At 40.5% G+C, this 19,890-nt stretch overlaps 1 protein-coding gene across 13 annotated transcripts in view; it reads left to right on the forward strand.

The window, feature by feature from the left end:
- Positions 1-2,360: 2,360 nt before the first annotated feature.
- Positions 2,361-19,890, forward strand: part of Rim (Rab3 interacting molecule) — a 72,275-nt gene continuing 54,745 nt past the window's right edge. For 6 of the 13 annotated variants that reach the window (XR_011447337.1, XR_011447335.1, XR_011447334.1 and 3 more), the window contains exons 1-2: positions 2,362-5,129; positions 12,080-12,284. Coding sequence is in view for 2 of the 13 variants with exons in the window: in XM_070301304.1 (XP_070157405.1) it covers positions 5,014-5,129; positions 12,080-12,284 (321 nt within the window). In the remaining 11 variants the exon portion in view is untranslated. Of the gene's footprint in view, positions 5,130-12,079; positions 12,285-19,890 lie in introns of all 13 variants that reach the window. The other 7 variants (XR_011447344.1, XR_011447339.1, XR_011447340.1 and 4 more) reach the window with 2 other exon arrangements.

Here is a 19,890-nt window from a genome sequence, read left to right on the forward strand (position 1 = left end):
AAGCAGTGGTATCAACGCAGAGTACTTGTGATATGTTATAGTCTCATTCATTATTATGTATAATATTATGATGTATTATATTATACGTTTTATATGTATGTGGGTAATATATTATTGATATGTGCCAAATTTTTATAATTTATATATATAATACGCATAAACAAGTTACACATATAACTAATAAATTTTCTTAGATATTGTCAAAAAAGTAAGTTTCCGATTATCTATCTATAATCTAAATATATTTTTTAAATTTATTTATTGATAAAATCTAGTTTGTGGTAAATATTATAACATACAAGTAATTTTTCACTATTTTTAAAACTGGAACATTATCCATTATATATTCTTTTGCAATTTTACCAATGAATACAAGAACATTTGTCCAATGTAATTGTTATATGCTCTTTATGTAAAGAATTTCATGTCACAGTGATTATTATTGTAAAAAATTGTTCTATAACTACTGTATGTATCGTGTCATTTTATATTGTGGTATGCAAACTAGACGTGATTTTTTAATTGTTAAATGCCGTGTGATAAAAGTATATTAGATACTTTTGTGTCTGTGATAGATTCCTTGATCTGTTCAATTTAAGAATTAAATAAGAATGTTCTTTTCCGTTAGAATCTAAAATAATTTATACGAGAATTACATTGATACTATAATTAATGTAAAAAGATTATATTCTATCATATTTCTTTATCGATTGCTTATTATATTGTAAACCGTTTAGACATTTCATAAATGAATCACAGGAAGAAATATGTTCTGTCATTTGGCGTGTAAATTAATAACTAATTATATAAATTAAAGAAGAAAAAATAATACAAAATTACCATAGACGATAAAGAATCTACATCGCATTTTGTACGATTTAATTATATTTAATTTAAACGTTTTTTTCTAATCTGTTATATTGTTCCAACGTGTATGAAAGAGATATATGTTCCGCATATATTAAAATATATTTTAACATTAATTGCTATTTTATATATAAACAAATTTCGTATTCTTTGTCGTCTTTCGTTCTGTAAGTAGTAAGTAAACACATGTATGAGACATGTCTGACGGGCAGTAGTAAGTGTCAACAGTAGCTACTTCGTGTGTATAGTCAGACGCGCAGTGGTAATATACCGTTATGCATGGCCAAATGCAGCACCGCAGGCTTTTATCGAACGATTACGTTAAAGTTATTTGTATACTCATCAACAATGACTCTGACATTAATTTACCTAATTATATTCACGATATACGCGAAAATACAACGTCACGATTGTAATAAAGCGCGGAACAAATTCATAACTGTGTCTTCCATAGTATAGGCAGATATACATAGATATACAATATAGATTACTTATCTAAATCGTTTTAATGAAATTTTAAAGTTTATTAATTTTGATATAATTTTAGAAAGAGAGATGTGTGCATTATTATTGTCACCGTCGGTTCCTCGATATTTTTGCGTTTAAGTTTGTTTCATCGATAAAGAAAAGAGGGATTTATAGCGGGCTGTTTCAAATATAGCGCCGTATGATTGCGATCCTCTCGAAGTTGGTCGCCAGATTGGTCCGTCCGTCGATCAATACGGTTATTTTCCGCGACGTAAGTCTCGTCCCATTTGCCGATTGGTCAGGACGTACGCCGCAATCCGATTATTTATTAAGCTCGCGCGAAGGTACAATATTTGTCGGGCGTCTCTCGTTTGTCGCAAGTACGAGATGGCGATCGTGATTGCCGTACTTTAAAGCTTCTTTCCACTTTCAATGATACCTTCCTCTCTTCTTCAGCATCGATCGTCATCTGCACGAGGAAAAAAATCCCCACCAAAGTTCGTACACATATCTGATATATGTATATAGAGTACCGTATATATGAATACCTTCTCTATTATATATACGATATATTCTTTAAAAGATTTTTTTAAGTTTTATTTACGGAAATATTATTAAGAGCCATTTAATTTCGTAAACTTTTTAAACTTTTAATTGTATTTAATTATTTTATCGATAAATTCGTAAATAAATATTTTATTAAAAAATAAGTCTATTTTAAAATTAAATAAAAAAAAAAAAAATGGAATTCTTCTATGTTTACGTTCTTACGTATCATTATATTTGTACGAACGAAATTTTGATAGTTTAGCGCGCGATAATTTTTAAATTTCAAAAACTATTGACGTAAGAAGAAAAATGCCGATCTCTTGATATCGGAACAATCATTATTCTTGATGTAACTTTTAATAGAAAACTCGCGCGCGCGCGAGTTTTGAGCCGCCATCCCGTATATGGAAAGAGGGTTTGGGGGGAGGGGTAGGGGGGACGGGGGGGGTGGGTAGAGGAAAACAGCTCGGTTCGCGCGACTGCGGTTCCACGCGAGTACGATAAGACCACCCTTTCGATAGAGGTCTCTGAGCGAGGGATGTATACGTCGCGGATCCCAAAGAACCACTCGCGAGGAATGCGGGTTCGCGCCTCGATGTCGACGTGAGTATTCCGACAGGATGTCGATTTCGCGACCGGAAATTAACGCTCGCCCCATTCCGCGCGTTCGTCGTCGTAACGGGAGGGTTGCGAGAAGCGAGCAGATAACGAGTGTGTAAAGCGCAGAGGAAAAAAGAAGAAAGCCAGCGTCGGAGCCAGGTATATCGAAAGAGAGAGAGAGAGAGAGAAAAGAGAGAAGCGCAAAGTTAGAAAGAGGGGAATGGCGGGATAACCCAACCTGAGAGGGAAAGAGACGGAGAGTTCGCTACTAGCGAGAGAGAGAGAGAGAGAGAGAGAGCGCGTACCGTTCGCGTGGGGTCGACGTGGTCGCGTCATCTGATCGCGAGGGGGTGCGCACGGAGGAGAGATAAACGTATTCGCGAGAGTCGGATCGTCGAAGAGGGCACCGCCGTCGCCGTCGCCACGCGCGAAAGCGACGACGTGACGCGACGCGACGCGACGCAACGCAACGCAACGCGACGCGGCATCGCGACGCGAGGCGCCGCGCAGTGCGCATACGGGCATCCTCTGGCGCTCCCTCACCCTTGCCGTGTGCGAGACGAGTGTTGGTCGTTTCGCGCAAAGTTTTCGGACGGCTCGACGCGGAATATCACTACGAGGGGCGCCACGCTGGGATACGAGCGAGTTGAGCCGAGAAAAAGAGAGAGAGAGAGAGAGAGAGAGAGAGAGAGAGAGAGAGAGTTGTAACGCTCTAGAAGGGTGTTTAACCCTCGCGGCGATCAGCGGCTACTCTTGTCAGGGCGTTCTCGTGTCGACAATGATGACGACGACGACGAAGACGACGATGAGCGCGACGATAGAAGAGATAGCGGAATCCCTTGGAGCGATAGAGTGATGAACCCCCCTCCGTTGTCAGCTGGGAAAACGGTTGTCGTGGGTGTGTAACTGTTCGGGGACGATCGACTACGTGGGCGTCGCGGGGGCCGTTATAGGCGCGCCGAGGAGGCGCCATTGTCGTGTCGGCTGCCACGTGAATCGCGCGAACGTTCGCGAGCATCCGCGAGCTGACTCTTCCGGAGAGAGGTGGGCGATCCCGGTACACCCGATTGTGTAGGAAAGGGCCTCGCCATCGCTCGTCGAGCGTGTCTCTCGCGGACGGGACGGGATCCATTTAACGAGACGGCGATTCACCTCCGCGGATCCGATAATTGGGATGGCGGCGCATCGTCTCGCTGCGGTGTTATCCGGAAGATAACGGAGACGATCCGATATACAAGGACGCCGACTTCTCTCGACAACCGCAGCGCTACCGTACGTGTCCGATACCGCGCGTAGATCGAGCCAGAAAATTCCTATTTATCATTAGCGGCGGCAACCCAGTGACCCGTTTTCGTTTCCAATCGATGCGGTTTTACAGAATTTCCAAGAGAATCAGGGACGCAGCCATTATCTAGCGATAGGAGTTCAACGAAAACGATATCATCCTATGTGCTATCGCTCCGAGCGTGCGGAATCGCGACGTCGATTACATCGCATCCAGCTGTCACTTTCGCATCGCGATCGAGTAACCTCGCTTTATCGGAGCGTCCGAGTGGATTTATCAAAGGTGAAACGGTGCTCGTTTCGCCCCTCCTCGCGAAGCAACGCCGAGGAGGATCCGGTTCTCCAGCGCGAGGAGGGTTGCGTGTCGTACGCTCGCAAGGAACAGCGTATTCGTCCGATGGTGCATTCGGGCAGCGCAACGCGTGAGGCCGGGCCGCAAGAGAGAATGCGAGAGCCTCCTCACAGTCTGTGAACATGATTTGTCATACACATGCGACGGGCGGTAATCGTACGACGAGAGACACCGACGACGACGACGACGACAACGAAGAGGACGACGACGACGACGACGACGACGACGACGACGAGGAGGAGCGGGACATCCACGGCCATGCCACGAGCACGCCGTACGCTCGAATGAGACCAGCCCGACTGCTACTACTGCCCTACTGTAGTATCCCACAGCATCAGCAGCAGGGAAGAAAGCCCAGAGTATCGCGCCAGACATCGTTTAGCGCAGCCGAATCTAAGGACGTCCACCTTCTATCGTTATCCCGTAATACAAAGGAGGCCATCCCGGAGTCATCGACCACGACGGAGGTGGTGTCGCGTCGCGATTGGCGCAAGCCACGAGTGCAACGTTCGAGTGGCGAGTCGACGACGACGACGACGAGGACGACGGTGGTGCAATCGCGACGACGACGACGACGACGACGACGACGTAACTCCGGTGCGGTCGCGTTTCCGCGTCGCGGTGCGGCGGTGCGCTCAACGGGTGTCGGATGACTTCCCCAGGACGTAAGCCGCGCTTCGTAGTAGTCGTAGAAGGTTATACATCCCGATCATCGTCGTATCCCGCCTCGACGACGATCGTCGTAGAAAAGAAACGCGGAAGGAGCGTAGGCCCCGTCGGTATTACGGCAACGTCCCGTCGACGTCGGCGTCGTCGGTGGTGCGCCGGCCTGCCTCTCACCCGCGTCATACCCACGTCGCATACCCCGTGCAGGCGCGTACACCGCCATCGTGATGGCGGAGCTACCTCAGCCTGACATGTCGCACCTCACCCCGGAGGAGAGGCGCATCATAGAGGGTGTTTTAATGCGCCAAAAGGAGGAAGAGGAACAGGATCATGAGATTATGAGGTATGTACTCTCTCTCTCTCTCTCTCTCTCTCTCGATGCTTATGCTTGGAAAATCTCTCGCCCGGATATCCGTATGAATAGGAGGAGATTTTTTTTCGCGAAATATTTTCCTATTGAAGAATTAAATGGAAACGGTAAATTATATGTATGTAATTTTTTTTTTTTTTTTTTTTTTTTTTTTACGTAATACAACTTGGAAAGAAGTATCGAGTGGTGTTAATTTAATCTTGTGATACGTACTACGTATATAAAGTCTATATATTTTTTGGATTCAAAGAGATTTTCGAATAAATTTGAGTTTTCTCGACAAGGTAATTGACAAAATTATTTTACGTTGTTATAAAAAGAGAATGCGAATAATATTTTATATACAATAATGTGTGGAAAAGATCGATATATACGAGTGTTTTATCTGAGAGAACATTAACATGTGCATATAATTAATATAATAATTAACTAATTATTAATTATAATAATTCATGATTACATTGTTTGTCTAAATAGAGATACATGCGACCGATAATTATACGCATCCATTATCATTCTTTTATATATATTATCTGCTAAATGCTAAAATAACAATTCGAAAATTTATTATATACACTAAAAGTTTTATATCATTAAAAATCTTTTATTACAAATTTTATCACATTTCTCCCCAATGATAATCAAAATATATGTTGTGTATAATATCGTGTTTTAAAAAGAGCATGAACGCGTATGCTGGAATTTTTTTTTGCCGCTGTACAAGCTTGCGACACGAATTCGAAATTATCGATGAAGGTATTGTTTTACGAGCAGGACGGAGGCTTTTACACGGGTATTTAGGATTCTCTATTACAGCGGATATTGCCAGACTGGTCAAACGCTCGTACCAATAATAACATTCAAGCATCGTGATGCGTGTGGTCGATATTGTTTATCGCTTTTGCGTTTTTATGCCATTTAACATGCCGCGACAAAAACCATAAAATTACATAGTATAAAATAAAAATTGTGAAGAACGTTCATACTTTACTAAATGAAACATTTTCGAAATTCTTCAGTTTTTTTATACATTGAAATTTTTTATACGTCGATTAATTTACATATATATAGTAGAATATTTAAATAAATGTGGGAAAAGAGATATTTTTCCGTCTTTTTTGAACTCGTACAAAAATATCGTCGATAGAAATTATTTTTTCAACTTTATTATTAGGTGTACAACTTTGCTACCGCCGTTTTCCTATAGATGGCTTTAGCGGTAAGTAGTGGTCGAAATAAATAGATCATAGACGTCGTGCGATAAACTTGGGCATCGGTCAACATAAGCCCATAGAAACATTAGTCGATTTGTGTCTGCGTCATAAAGTTATTCTCGATTGAAAATGTCAGTTTACGAGCCAAATTCTCGTCATTTGCGAGAGGTTTTAATTTTCTGCTTCAATATGAAGAAATCTGCGGCTGAGGCTCATCGAATGCTCTCGAATACTTATGGTGAAGCCGCTATTAGTGAAAGAACGTGTCGTGAATGGTTTCAACGCTTCAAGAAGGGTGATTTTCACGTCGAAGACCGGCATAGCGGTGGAAGAGAAAAGGTTTTCGAAGATGCAGAATTGGAGGCATTACTTAATGAAGACTCGAGTCAAAGTCAAGAAGAATTGGCACGATCATTGGGAGTGGACAATACTTTGAATCATAAATGTATAATCAATTTTTTACAATAAAGCCTCGAAACGGCGGAAGCAAAGTTGTACACCTAGTATGATTTATATGATAATTTTGGACGATGATTAAAATTAAGTAACAGGTATTTTTATCTATTCCTAATATTCAGAAGAATAATAGATAACTTTAATTATAGTAAATGACATCTATTTTAGCGCTATTGCGATTAATGATAATTGTTAAGGTCAAACTTCGGCCAAGTTTAGAAGTCATCGAAACTTGGGATATAAAAGAGATATTAATAATCGGTCAACGGCGCAAAAATAAGAGACATGTCGTTTAGTCGATTGTGGTATCGATAACCACAATTGATCAGGGCCGCTATTCTGTACACGGCTACCGATAGCCTGTATTTTGATATATCAAAAAATATGCGCAACGACACTTACGGAACCAACAGCTATAGCGGTAACAGTGTATGTATAGAATAGCGTCCCAGACGGACGAAACGATAATCGATCTATCGGATAAAGGTATTTCTTGACCAGTGAGCCTGCTCCGGCTCGTTTCACCCATGTTTCCCAGCTCACCTGCTCATTAGTCCTTGACCGCTTTACACCTACATCTTTCATTTATGTATCCACGGCCCCGCACATGCTCTCGATTGCCGCGTCGGCTCTCATCTCTTTTGTATCAAGCGATCAGAAATAAAAGTCGCTTATAATTGACTCTTCGCTATCCGCAAATATTCTCACCCTTGCGTATTCCGCCTTCGCAAAATGAGCTTTCTATGTCTTAAGTATCCGTGTTTTAAGCGAGCAACTCACGTCGAAGTATATAAAGTAACGTGAATTGATCGATTTCTCGATGATAAAAATAAAACAACCGATTGTGCTGCTCGCGTGTTTGGCTTATCAGAGGAGGTGATGATTGACCGGCGTGCGTAATTGCGCCAGCACACACTGTTATTTTCTCTCTCTCTCTCTCTCTCTCTCTCTTTCACTTTCTCTTTATCTTTTTATCTCTGTCTCGTGGTTCGTGGCGTCTAAAAATAACTAAAAACAGAAGGGGGAGGAAAGCGAGCGTTGCGCAGCTTTTATTGATAGATCGTCGTTGGCCGGAAACGCGAGGAAGACGGGTAAGAGTGATGAGAAAAGCGTGCTGCGCCATACCGATGCGAAAGATCGTGTAACGTAGACGACAGGTACGTGTAGGGACGCATAGTAAAATGCAAGGCGACGAGCCTTGACGTGGCTTACTAGTAACGAGCTGCCGCAGCTACAGCGCGAATAGGCAACAGCCGTATGTGGAGCCGTAACGGACAGGGTGTGAAAGCGGCTGGATTGGCACTGGGTAAATTCTTCAGGGATGAAATATGTAAATGCGTCTCTCCTCCGGAGGAGATAGGGTAGCGTATCTTTAATGAGTCGGGAGGGGAAGAGGGGGAGGAGTGCAAATACCGCGGATAGAGCGTTCCGCGTCAACGCAAATTGAAAGTTAAACCGAGTATCGCGTCTCGTTCCCCGTATATCCCCCCCCTCCCCCCACCCCCCGATTTCGGAGATTCTTCGCGCGGACGTATCCTCTCTAGGATGGAGTGAAACGAGCGGAGGATAAATAAACGATCCTAGAAATGCATAATCCCTTGGTGGTTAAGAACCTCGCCCGTATAAGTGTTTCTCGCGAAAATCTCGTAAAAGAATCCGGCAACGGATGTGCACTTTGACGAGTCGGAAGTCGCTCCCATTATTATTCAGTCATCGCTTGGTTATCGCGCATTTACATACGTTTCTCTCGTTGCTCTTTGTTTTATTTTATAGATTTACGCGCGCGTAATACTTATAACGACGTTCTAGGATGCTCAATCATCCGTAATGTTTCCTTCCGATAGTTTAATACACGCTATTCGTTCACGTCGTTTATATTATAAAATAGTACGATTGCACAAGTATTGTATTAGTATTTGTATATAAAATAAAGCATATAGAAGTATAAATATGAAAAATCTGCAAGTATGTGTACCACACATAATAATCGTTCTCGATTGGATAAGAAATTTGTGTTCGGAGAAATTAATTACGATTAATAAAATAGATGAATTTTACGTTTGGCGATTCAAGAATAAAAATAAATAAATAGATATGAAAGAAAAATTATATCTTTTTATTTCCTATTGATGATGATAGAGAATGATTAGCTCGAATTGCGTTATATTAAAATTATCTCGATGCAGGACAGCAATAACGCCGAGACGCAGGATATATTAGAAATGTATGAAAGTGGGACCTTCTCTTTATATCTTTGATACTTTATCCATATATTTTTTTCCTCTTCCTTTCAGCCCTTTTTTTCTCATATCGATGGAAGAACAATTCTTGCGTGTCGCGAGCCTTTTGCACGATCGTAACGCAAAAGTGGGAAAGTCTTGAGCGACTCTTTGTCGAGTGTGATCACCATTGCGTGCGCGAGTCACTCGATTATCGATAAAGTAATTAGAGAAATATAGACGGATGTGCGGGCGCGGTGCACCCCGAGAATTGTTGTAACACGACGCGCAAGGTTTTGTTCTATCGACTAACTCAGGATTTAGGTTACGGTGTCAGGATGCGTAGCGCGACCCGTTTTCCTTTATTTGACAAACGGTCAAGGGTGAGAAGAGATTCAGATCGCATACGACGTAATATTCTTACATTAATTAAAAACGAAAAGTCAATTTAATGTGCATTTCAAACCAGTTAAATCTGACTGGAGAGTTACAGTTATTTAAACCGTTACAGCAGAAAAATCCATTAATCATTCTAGAAGAATTTGATATCTGCGATGATTAAAAATCTCACGAAGTTCACGTTATTTGTTTTTAGGCAATAAGAAAATTAATACAGATGCTTATATAAAGCATAAGATGATTTATCAACGGACGCGAAATATTTTTCCAGAGAATTTCTTGTAGAATTTCTTGGCTAGCGATTCCAATATGTCGCTACGTGTGCAGCAGAAATGGGCATGTTTGGTTTTTTTTTTTTTTTTTTTTTTTTTTTTTTTTTTTTTTTTTTTGTATGCCCGCGATATATGCTTCTATTATCGAAACATGAGATGGTGCCGGCACGTCGCAGTGCCAACAACCCCCCGGTCGAAGCTCGGCCTTCGTCGTCGCGATCCAAGATCCAAAACCGTAAAAACTGCCGTAGCGTGCCAAGTATGTGCTCGAATTTTTCTCCTTTCAGGCTACGCGGCCAGCGATTATAACTTATTTGCCTCACGAACGTCTTTTAACGAAGGTTCCCTGCATACTATGTAACTCGCACGTAGTAAATCACGTCGTGTGTACATCGTTTAAATATTTGCCGCATCGATAAGCGGTTTTCTTTAATTATGCTGATTGGCGTGCTAGTTTTTTTTTTTTGTTTTTTTTCCTTTATAACGGGCGAATATCTAGCGAAAAGAATGTATATATTTGTACATATATACGTACCAGCGAATTAGATTGCCGAGGGTTGTGAATAAAGAGATGCGGTGATTTTAACGACTCTTTATAACGTAAACGAAAGCCGGTAATTAGAGAAGCTTCTCTCTCTCTCTCTCTCTCTCTCTCTCTCTCTTTTTCTTTTTAAAAGTGGAACAAATTCACAAACAAATAGAAAGAGATGGAGCGAATCCTTTTGACACGGCTGGCTATTTATCCGATTGCGGATCGCGATATATTTAAAATATACTGACGCGTCGTAGTCCATTGTGTGTAGGCAATGTTTATTTTATCTTTGCACAGGCTTCATTAATTTCACTTGCATTTTTTGCCAGTGCTCGTCGCGTAATTAGCCGACAGAAAGACGTAAAAAGCAAAAGATGCGATCGGATGGATATGAAATAATAAATGTGGCCTGAGAAATTTTATTTTTCAACAAACTTATAAATTATGTTCAAGGCGAACTTATAAATTGCGTTATTTTTCTCCCACAATGTGGATCCGTGCGTCACGTCGAACGCAAAATCGTAGTAGTTGATAAACAAATATTATCGACAGCCACTCTCTCTCTCTCTCTCTCTCTCTCTCTCTCTCTCTCTCTATCTTTTCATTTATAGACGAGACGATCTAGATTTAATAATTCCAGTTCAATGATTTAATGTTCTTTTGTATATTATCATTATATCTATGATATACATATAAAAAGGAAATTAAAAGAAAGGAAATTTACCTAAAGTAACTACGCAACCGTTAAAAGGCTATCTTGGACCGAATATTATATATGTGTTAGAAAAATATTTCAAATAAATTTATCTTGTATATAAGTCAAGTTGCCTTTATCTTTTAAATTCCATTTACGATACAAATAGAAAACATTATTTAATCGAAATTGATTAAATAACATTGGTACAAGAAAATTCTTTTCGCGAACGATAGGCTCGATGATGATAAATGGAATAGTAACGACGCACTTTGACAGAATCGTGCTGGCTTAATTTCGCGCGCGCAGGACACACGGCTTCTAAATTGGCTTAATGGATGCGAGCGGATGCGAATAGTCGTTAAGAGTAGAGACGACGAAGACGACGATGAGAGTAACGTCGGCATCGTCACGTTGCGCGTTTAGGGTGAAATTACCCGACTACCCGTCGCTCGGACGCTTTCAGGGCGCGATTTATGGAAGAGAAATAAATCTCTACGAAAGAAGAGAGAGAGCGCGAGCTGTTATCTCAGGTGATTTATGATAGAGAACGCTGGGAGTCCGCAAATGGTGAAGTTTGGAATTGACAAATCTGGCTGCTATTCTCAGAGGATATAGTTTCCATACTAGAAACGGCTGGTGATTTTCTCGATCCTGCTGATGCGAATTTCACCAAATATCATGTACGATCGTACATCATTGTTAGTTTTATATTATTTAATCCGCATATATGCATCGATTATATACATGCGATTACTTTATTCTCTTTCGATGAAGAAGTCTCTCATAAATGATGTGAGACGAAATTGATGGAAAATCTTTGGTTGCTGCGAAGGATACTGCGAAAAAAAAATATTCTTGAAAAATATTTTAATTCTTTTTTCAAATTATATATCGCGTGAGAGCAAAATATAGGAACAGAAATGGGAATATATTCCCTTGAATATATATTTTTTTTCTTGATCATTCTCTCTCCTATTAGATATAAAAATTATTAGTTCTAGATCTTTAGCAACTGGCTGTTACTCGAATAACTATCTAGAATAATGAATAACGCGCAACACTCGAATGTACCAATAAAAATTCAATTTTTTGAAATTTCGCTTTTCTTTAATAATATTTTCTGTGTTTGCGCAGGCGAAAGCAAGATGAGGTGCAAGTCCTCGAAGAAACAATACGGATGCGTTCGGAGAAACACAAAAAGGCAGGTGTGGAGCTGAACGCTACATGTCACATATGCTTGAAAACCAAGTTTGCCGACGGCGTTGGCCACATCTGCAATTATTGCGACATCCGGTGCTGCGCACGCTGCGGCGGAAAGGTCACTTTACGGTCGAGCAAGGTAAGAGAAAAAGCATGCAAATAAATAGTCAGAAGAGTCCTGAGGTCAGATTGATTGAATCCAAGTATCTGTCCTGACGTATTTCTTCTGTCATGTTACATTCGGCGCTAGACTCGGTATGTGTAGAGAGAAACCTTTTGAAGGGATTGACGTAAAAAGATCATACGTTTTACAATTAAAATAGAAAGAAATATCTCAAGAATATGATCCACGAAAATCAAATTTATTGGTTATTATTAATGCGTTTAATATAAAATAATACGCCTTTGTATTAAGCGATTCTCTCTCCCTCAATGGATATATAAATTATTTTAACAAAACAACGAGCAAAAGAGAGATAAGCGAGGAAACGTGCGTAAAACAAAAAGAATATTATATTGCGATGCAAGCGGATAGTTAATCGGAGCATGACCGAAAGTGTGGAAAATAAACTCATTAGGCCCGCACTGCTCTTAGAGTGAATTTTTTGTAAATATAACGGTAAAAAAAAAAATATGTGTGTGTTCTTGTCTCGATTTTATAAATTTTATCTTTTAGCTTCTGTTATCCTTTTTTATTATATCATCTTGGAAAATTAACGAGTTGAATAATGAATTTTATATGAATTATCAAGTTTGCGTAACTCTCGCGATCAATCGATTGTAGATGAAAATGTTTCTGGGGTTTTTTTTTTCTTCTTTACGATGAAGAACGCGATTAGAAATCGCGATCGATTAGACACACAAATTTGGATACACTCACCTTTTGCATCCGATATATTAAATGCCGTTCTACTGTTCTATAAATTGACCCTCTATCATCGAAATTATCGTTTCATCCTGTCATATTTCATGGAAATTATCTCTCTCTCTTTCTCTCTCTCTCTCTCTTTTTTTCTTTCATATTTTATAGACATGAACCGTGTATCCGATTAGTCAGAATTTCGCGATTATCTCATTACACGACACGGGGAATGACGTACAGGGGTAATATATTGCGATTTGACGCGGGAGAGTGGCGATAACGCTATCAAAACGCGCGCGGGGGGGGGGGGAAGAGCGGAAACGTCGTCGGGCTGGCAAGGATGCGGGCGGGGCGCTCTGTAAATGTCAGCCTTCTGCAAACGATTAAGTTTCGCATCGTAAGTCGGATAACTGGTATGCGCGTAATGTCGAAATACGTTGAAATAATTGACCCATATATATATAAGCGGCTCATCGCCATCCCCGTGCCGGTATACCAATTATCCTTATCGCGAATCTATATATGTCGGTGGGAGTAATGCCGTCACTAAACATCCGTCGCCACACTCGGATATGGCTTTTTTCTTCCCTCCCCCCCCCTCTCTCTCTCTCTTTCTTTTTCTCTCTGTCCCTCTCTATCTCTTCATTTACATTGGAGCGGTATTTTCTGCTCTTACTCGCGCGCAATTTCGACCGGATTTTCTATCGACGAAGATGAAGGATTAACGTCCGGTAGATAGAGATCTCAGCATGATCGTGCACGACGAATACTATCGGTGGCATGGATATATAGCGTACTTTTAAAACTTTGTTATTATCCGTGCCGAGATCCGCGGGGTTTTTCGCGGACAAATACGATAGAAACTAACAGCTCGTCGAATTTGCACCGTTCTGTGCCGCTCGCGCGATTATATCCCTTTCGCAAATATTATTCTTATTCTCCTGCATCGGGTTACACATTCTATATATTCGGTAGATCGATTTATTACAAACCCGAATCGTACCCTTTTCGGGCCCTACATGTCCCTCATGTTAAATAATACAGAAATAACATATGAAAGATTTTATCGATTCACGGGGACGATAAATTTTCTGTACAAGAATTTGCGGGGCATTTAACTATGTCGTTGATGGTATTTCCATAAGCCATAAGCATTTATAAATGCTGACACAGAAATTGAAGCCGCAACTTTTTTTCTTTATGAATGTAGAGATTCAGATTTCTCTCTTACGCGGTAAATAGAAGAAATATAATATTAGACTCTTCTCTCATTATTTTTAACCACATAACTTTGATGTTATCGATTATCGTATCTCTCGGTTTTATTTAATGACCCAGTTTTGCGACAGATAAATTACAAAAGATTCAATATCCGAATAATTGTCGAAAGGAAATTCAGATGAGATATTTCTCGATACAAATGCGTACATTACACGTACACGCGCGCATGTCGTGTAATATTAAAACTCTTATAGATATACTTATAACGGATCTTCATTTTTTCACGAGCATTTCTTCGCATCCTTTATCCCTTTCAGCGTGGAGACAAAAACTCTGCCATATATATTTTCTTCCATATTTTATTAAAAATAATCCGAGCACTGATCAATGACGCGAGCGTGCGCGCGTAGAATTTAACGGCACTCGCACACGCGGCACGGAAATGTCGGAATCGCGCATAAACGGCAAGTGTAGGTGGGGTAAAGTTTTCTAGTAAATTCCCCTGCCCTCCCTTCATCCCAGGATTGGATGCACATGTGCGCGCACGCTACGCACGCACGCACGCACGCACGCACGCTTCCGTCACGGCTACACGCGAGTACAATGACAAACGTCATCGTTACGATATCATCGATCCTCGCGCGCGAAACGGTAATGAGAGAGCGAGAGGGGAGGGGAGAATATCTGTCTTCATTCCAAATGAGCGAGAGGTCTCTTTTCCGCGCACAACCGGCCATTTAATCGCGTCTCGAAGCGATATCGAACTGACCGCGTGTACGCAATTATATCCATTTACGTCTATGTGTCATCGTACGATTTCTTTCTTTCTTTCCACTTTGTTCCTTTTTTCCGTCGCTGCGGCCTGGACTCTGCGTGGGAGCCTATGAATGGGGCGCGTCCCTGCGTGACGTCACTCGCGGCACTGGTTCACATGGTGGGAGGGGTATCGGAAGAGGAGGGGCGGGAGGATCGAAGCGCGGGGGTGTCGGAGGAGTAGGTGGCTGGGTGGGACGGTGAGACGTTGGACGGTGCGCAGGGAGCTACGTGACGCAACATATTGATCTAAGTTTGGTAGGGAGGGTGCGTGATAGAGGAGTACGCGCGGAGGAAGAGTAGGAAGTGTGGAGGATGGCGTATGACAGGGTTGGGGGGGAGGGGAGGGAGAGAGAAGGAGGGTGGAATAAAATACACGCTGCCCGTCAAATCTACGCTCTTCTGGGATTTCTTAATGCATGCGATTTTACCTGAGATGTATTATGTTGCGTTCTCTCGAGTTATGATGGCATCAGAGAGATAGATGGCAAGATAAGCGTTCCCCGTTTGACGTTTGCCTGTTATTTCGCGCTGCGACTATGTTAACAAAATTGAAGCAGCCTATGATAGTAGACAGAAGTACAGACGAGAGTCCTGAAAAGAGATGATAAGAAACTAGGAGATATTATTATTCGCGGGATATTCGCGAAAGATGGAGGATTAATAAGATTTGAGACACATCATGGATAGACACGTTACATAATGTAGACTAGAAAGTGTGTGCGACTCGAAAATCGCCATCAGATTATCAAATGAAACAATATCTTTCGAAGGAATAAGGAATGTATTATACAGGGTGTCCCATTTTAAAGGACTCACTCAAATATCTCAGAAACACTGCGTTAAATCGAAAAATGTTTCAAACAAAAGTTGTGTGGCTTCAAGGGGGGCCATAAGATGGTGACAATGATTTGACCTTGGAAAATCATTTGAAGGTCATGCGAAGGTCAACTTTAAAATCTTAAATGGAAATCCCCATTTTTTTATTTAGTATTCTTGTAGCTGACATCGAGTGCTTTTTGATCAAATGACTATGCACATTTCCTCATCATTGAGAGTATTACACTTTAAAGAGGCTTCGTAATGGCACTTATTCTTGTTTTCGATATACATAAGGCGTTAATATATAAAGCGTCAGTCAATTTGACAGAATTGAAACAAATCTCTTCCCAAATGTTAGTTTATAGATAATTAACAATATTTCGTAGAAACAGCTTTCGAAACAACGTAAAAAAATAGCATTTGAAAATAAATGTTTATATAATTCTTTGAGAGAAGATAGCTCGAGAGAGATAGCTTTGGTTTTCGGCAAATTCCGTTACGTCATTTCTCGCTTCTTTCATACAACAAAGATATCGGTGTTAAAAGTACATTCGATGTTATTTCGCTGTTACGTCATTCGCGATTCTCCGCGGTCGCTGCTCTTCTTCGCTCAAAAGAATTGGGGGGACGAACGATGTAATATATATTGCAATGATCAATAAATACCTCCTGTTCTTCGTTTACTTTCATAGCCTCTCGATGCAACTAAATTTTTTTTTTTTAAGTCCCGTACAACGCTGAAATATTTCTCAGACAAGATATAAATATAAAATGATATAAATATATAAATTGATGTATCAACGACAAATTATTCTGTGTAAACATTTGCATATGACACTTTTGTATTCGAATATCTTTCCTTATTTTGACAATTTCTTGCGGGCATTTCGCACGTCGATTATCGCAAACAGGAATTGTAGGAATTACATGTAAAGAAAAATATGTGCAATTTTTCACACATTCCCAAAGCACACATTCAATAAGGTATTATTGAAAGTTCGCTAAGAACTCCGGTACTTTGACTTACGGGCAGCATCTGTCGTTTCTCAACAGCCTTCCGGCTGGAGCAGCAACCGAGGAGAGAATGCGACTCTGCTCGCGTTCTATATGTAGGACACCTGAAAAGTTCCCTGGACAAAGTATAAGCCCTTGACGCTAATATAGATCTATGCTTCCTATCGGCGAAGAGATGCAAAAGAGCAGAGGTCAAAGTTATTGAAGGGAGTGTAAGTAGGGAGATAAAATTGCGTTGGTAAAAACTTTCGGAATCTTTGCAGTTTCTTCATCGCGCTGTCCTCGAGTCTCTTCAAGTGCACTTCGCGTCAAGTTTCGCGAATTTAATGATTTAAGACTCGTTAAGATCCATTTCGTTATCCATTACAACATTACATCTTTATACGTAATAACGCATTTTATCGTCAATAGTAAATAGACGCGCGTATATGCGTATTCATTAATTTCGCTCCGCCGTTAATTTCGCGATTCAAACGATTATGCCGAGAGATAATTCATATTGATAATTGGTAGTAACAAACAATAATGTTCGTAATCTGCGGAGGGCAATAGAGCCGGTAGCGATAGCATTTGAAATTCTACCAATTTTGTGTGTATGGTATGCAAATCGATTCCTAAAACGAGAGCGCTATGTAATTGCGTCAGCTTGTTTCAAAGGCCTGGCCGTCATTTACGAAAACCAAGCTTGTGCACGTTCCCCACGTACTTCGTTCGTATTATGCTCGGGCATGATTCCAGGGCCGGTCCTTCCCAAGTGCCTTGATAGAAGCTGCACGCGGAGCGGACGCTACTTAATTTTGAAGGGCGATCCAAGAGCGAAGACGTTATTCAACAAACCCGTCGCGGTCCTTCTTTCGTCATTTTTTGGCGAACATCTACATTTCTCTCATCCATCAGGTGGTTGCTGGCAATAAAGAAAAATCGGTTCTCTTGTTCTGTGACAGTCTCGTAAAACTATTTCCTTTGAAGAGCGATGCTTTATTCAAGAAAGCGGAAACTCTCTCCTCCGGACGAGATTTTTTTGTGGATTCAGTTGATTTAGTTTTAGTTTTATTTCGAGCGATCGAGGGAAAAGGTTTGAGAAAGCAACGTTACCGCCACTACACATCCTCTATCTTAAAAATTATAGTTTAACAATATAATATAAATAATAAACTTATATTTTCTTAATCGTAAAAAATCTTTGTATTTTTCTGTGAAACTTTATATATGTAAAACAGATAATGCTCGATATGAAACATGCAATTATTCTTAGCAATTCAACAAATGCATTGTATTATAAATGATATTTTCAATCGATCAATATTATTATTAAAAAGTAATTCGACGCACGTGATAGGATTTCGAATGGGCCGCATATTTTCCGTAAAGTCACACAAGACAGAATCACGCGAATATTACGTGCCGTATATCAGGCTGTGACGTCGTCAGTGACTTATCGGATTGACTTGTACGAGGAGCCTTGATATCGATCTCGTGCTCTCCAAGTATCGGGACGTCGACGTTGATGATGATGCCAGTGTGTGTCATCGCCGTTGCTGTCGTATTACGCTGCGTACTCGGCATCGTGATAAAGTAATTTGAATTAATTGGCCCCTAATTAATTAATGCAAATCACCGATGCGATTTACCAAATTGAGGATCGTTTACGTCCCAACGAGTAGCACCAGACTCTCTCGAATTGTCGGGCAGACAGGCAAGGGATCTCTCCTTCCTTTTCTTTCAAAGATTTTCGTGCGAAAATGTTCGGTGTGGACGAAGGGGATAGCTGGCGGGCGAAGAGACCGCGACGACGGAAAGGGGTTGAGCTCTTGACATATTGCTATCTAGGCAACTCAACGAAGTGCTCTTCAAGTTCTTCCTGTCTGCATCTACCCTCGTCCGGCTTTTTCCTTTCCCCTCGTCGCTCTCTGCTCGCGGCGGAAGAAAACGAGCTGTCAGTCCGCATCGCGGTATCGCCGGTGTTGCAAGTATGGTACTTTGGCAGGTTTGCTCGAGTACAATTGTCGCACGTGCGATTTTATTCAACGAATCGGAAAATTCATTCTGTAGTTTGAGGCAACGAGCAAAGTAATAATCTCGAGTGCGCACGTACGCGACTTATTCGTTTTCTTCCGCCGTTCATCGCGCTTATCCTTCGCTTTCGCTTACGTTCTTGGAATTTTCCCTTCTGATTCTAGAACGTTAAATTTACCGTCCCGTTGTGGAAAGACATTGAAAGCTTTCCGATAATTTTTAAAGAAACATTTAACGAAACGTGCGAATCAGACTGGGAAACGTGTTCGAGTGTTCAAACGTTTTCGCGTTCTTTCGAAGGAACGGGATGTAGCTCTGTAATGAATTTATGATGGGTGTGTGTGTGTGTGTGTGGGTGTAAATAATATAATTTTTATTTGGAGAAGATAGTTTCAATTATAGAACTCTCGTATATAAATCATACATTTTTTTTTATATATTTTATTCAATAATTTTATTAAATAGCCAATCTTTATTAATGGATCGCGGAATATTGATAATTTTTGATGATATTATCATACTTAAAATTAAATATAAAAAGCGTGATTTATAAAATTATTTTTATAATATTGAAACAATGAATACAAGAGCTATCTGTATCTATTAATCTTTTTGTTATGATAATTTTTGAAAAACGCTCACGCTATACGGATGTAACGGAATGCATATATTTATAATTAATCGTAAATTATTTGTTTGAAAATTTTTTATGAGATTATAAAATATTTTGCAAGAATATTTAAGGGGGGGGGGGGAGGGGGGCTACACATATTTTTTCGCATAGGCATATTCAGATATGCAGAAAAAATTTAATAAGCATAAATTATAGCCACTCTTAGTAGCAAAAGAGTCAAAATTATATATCGCACGCGTGCTACAACAAAAGTTACATGTTCTTTTAATTCAGAGATTTGATATGCGATTTCAAAAAAGAAAGGAAAAACGGGGTTCACGATATCAAATCGTGCCAACACGCAGCGTTCAGACGAACAAGTAG

The sequence above is a fragment of the Polyergus mexicanus genome, unplaced genomic scaffold (genome assembly GCF_030449975.1).
Source record: "Polyergus mexicanus isolate NDT 795.1 unplaced genomic scaffold, iyPolMexi1.0 SCAF_9, whole genome shotgun sequence".
Classification (NCBI taxonomy): domain Eukaryota; kingdom Metazoa; phylum Arthropoda; class Insecta; order Hymenoptera; family Formicidae; genus Polyergus; species Polyergus mexicanus.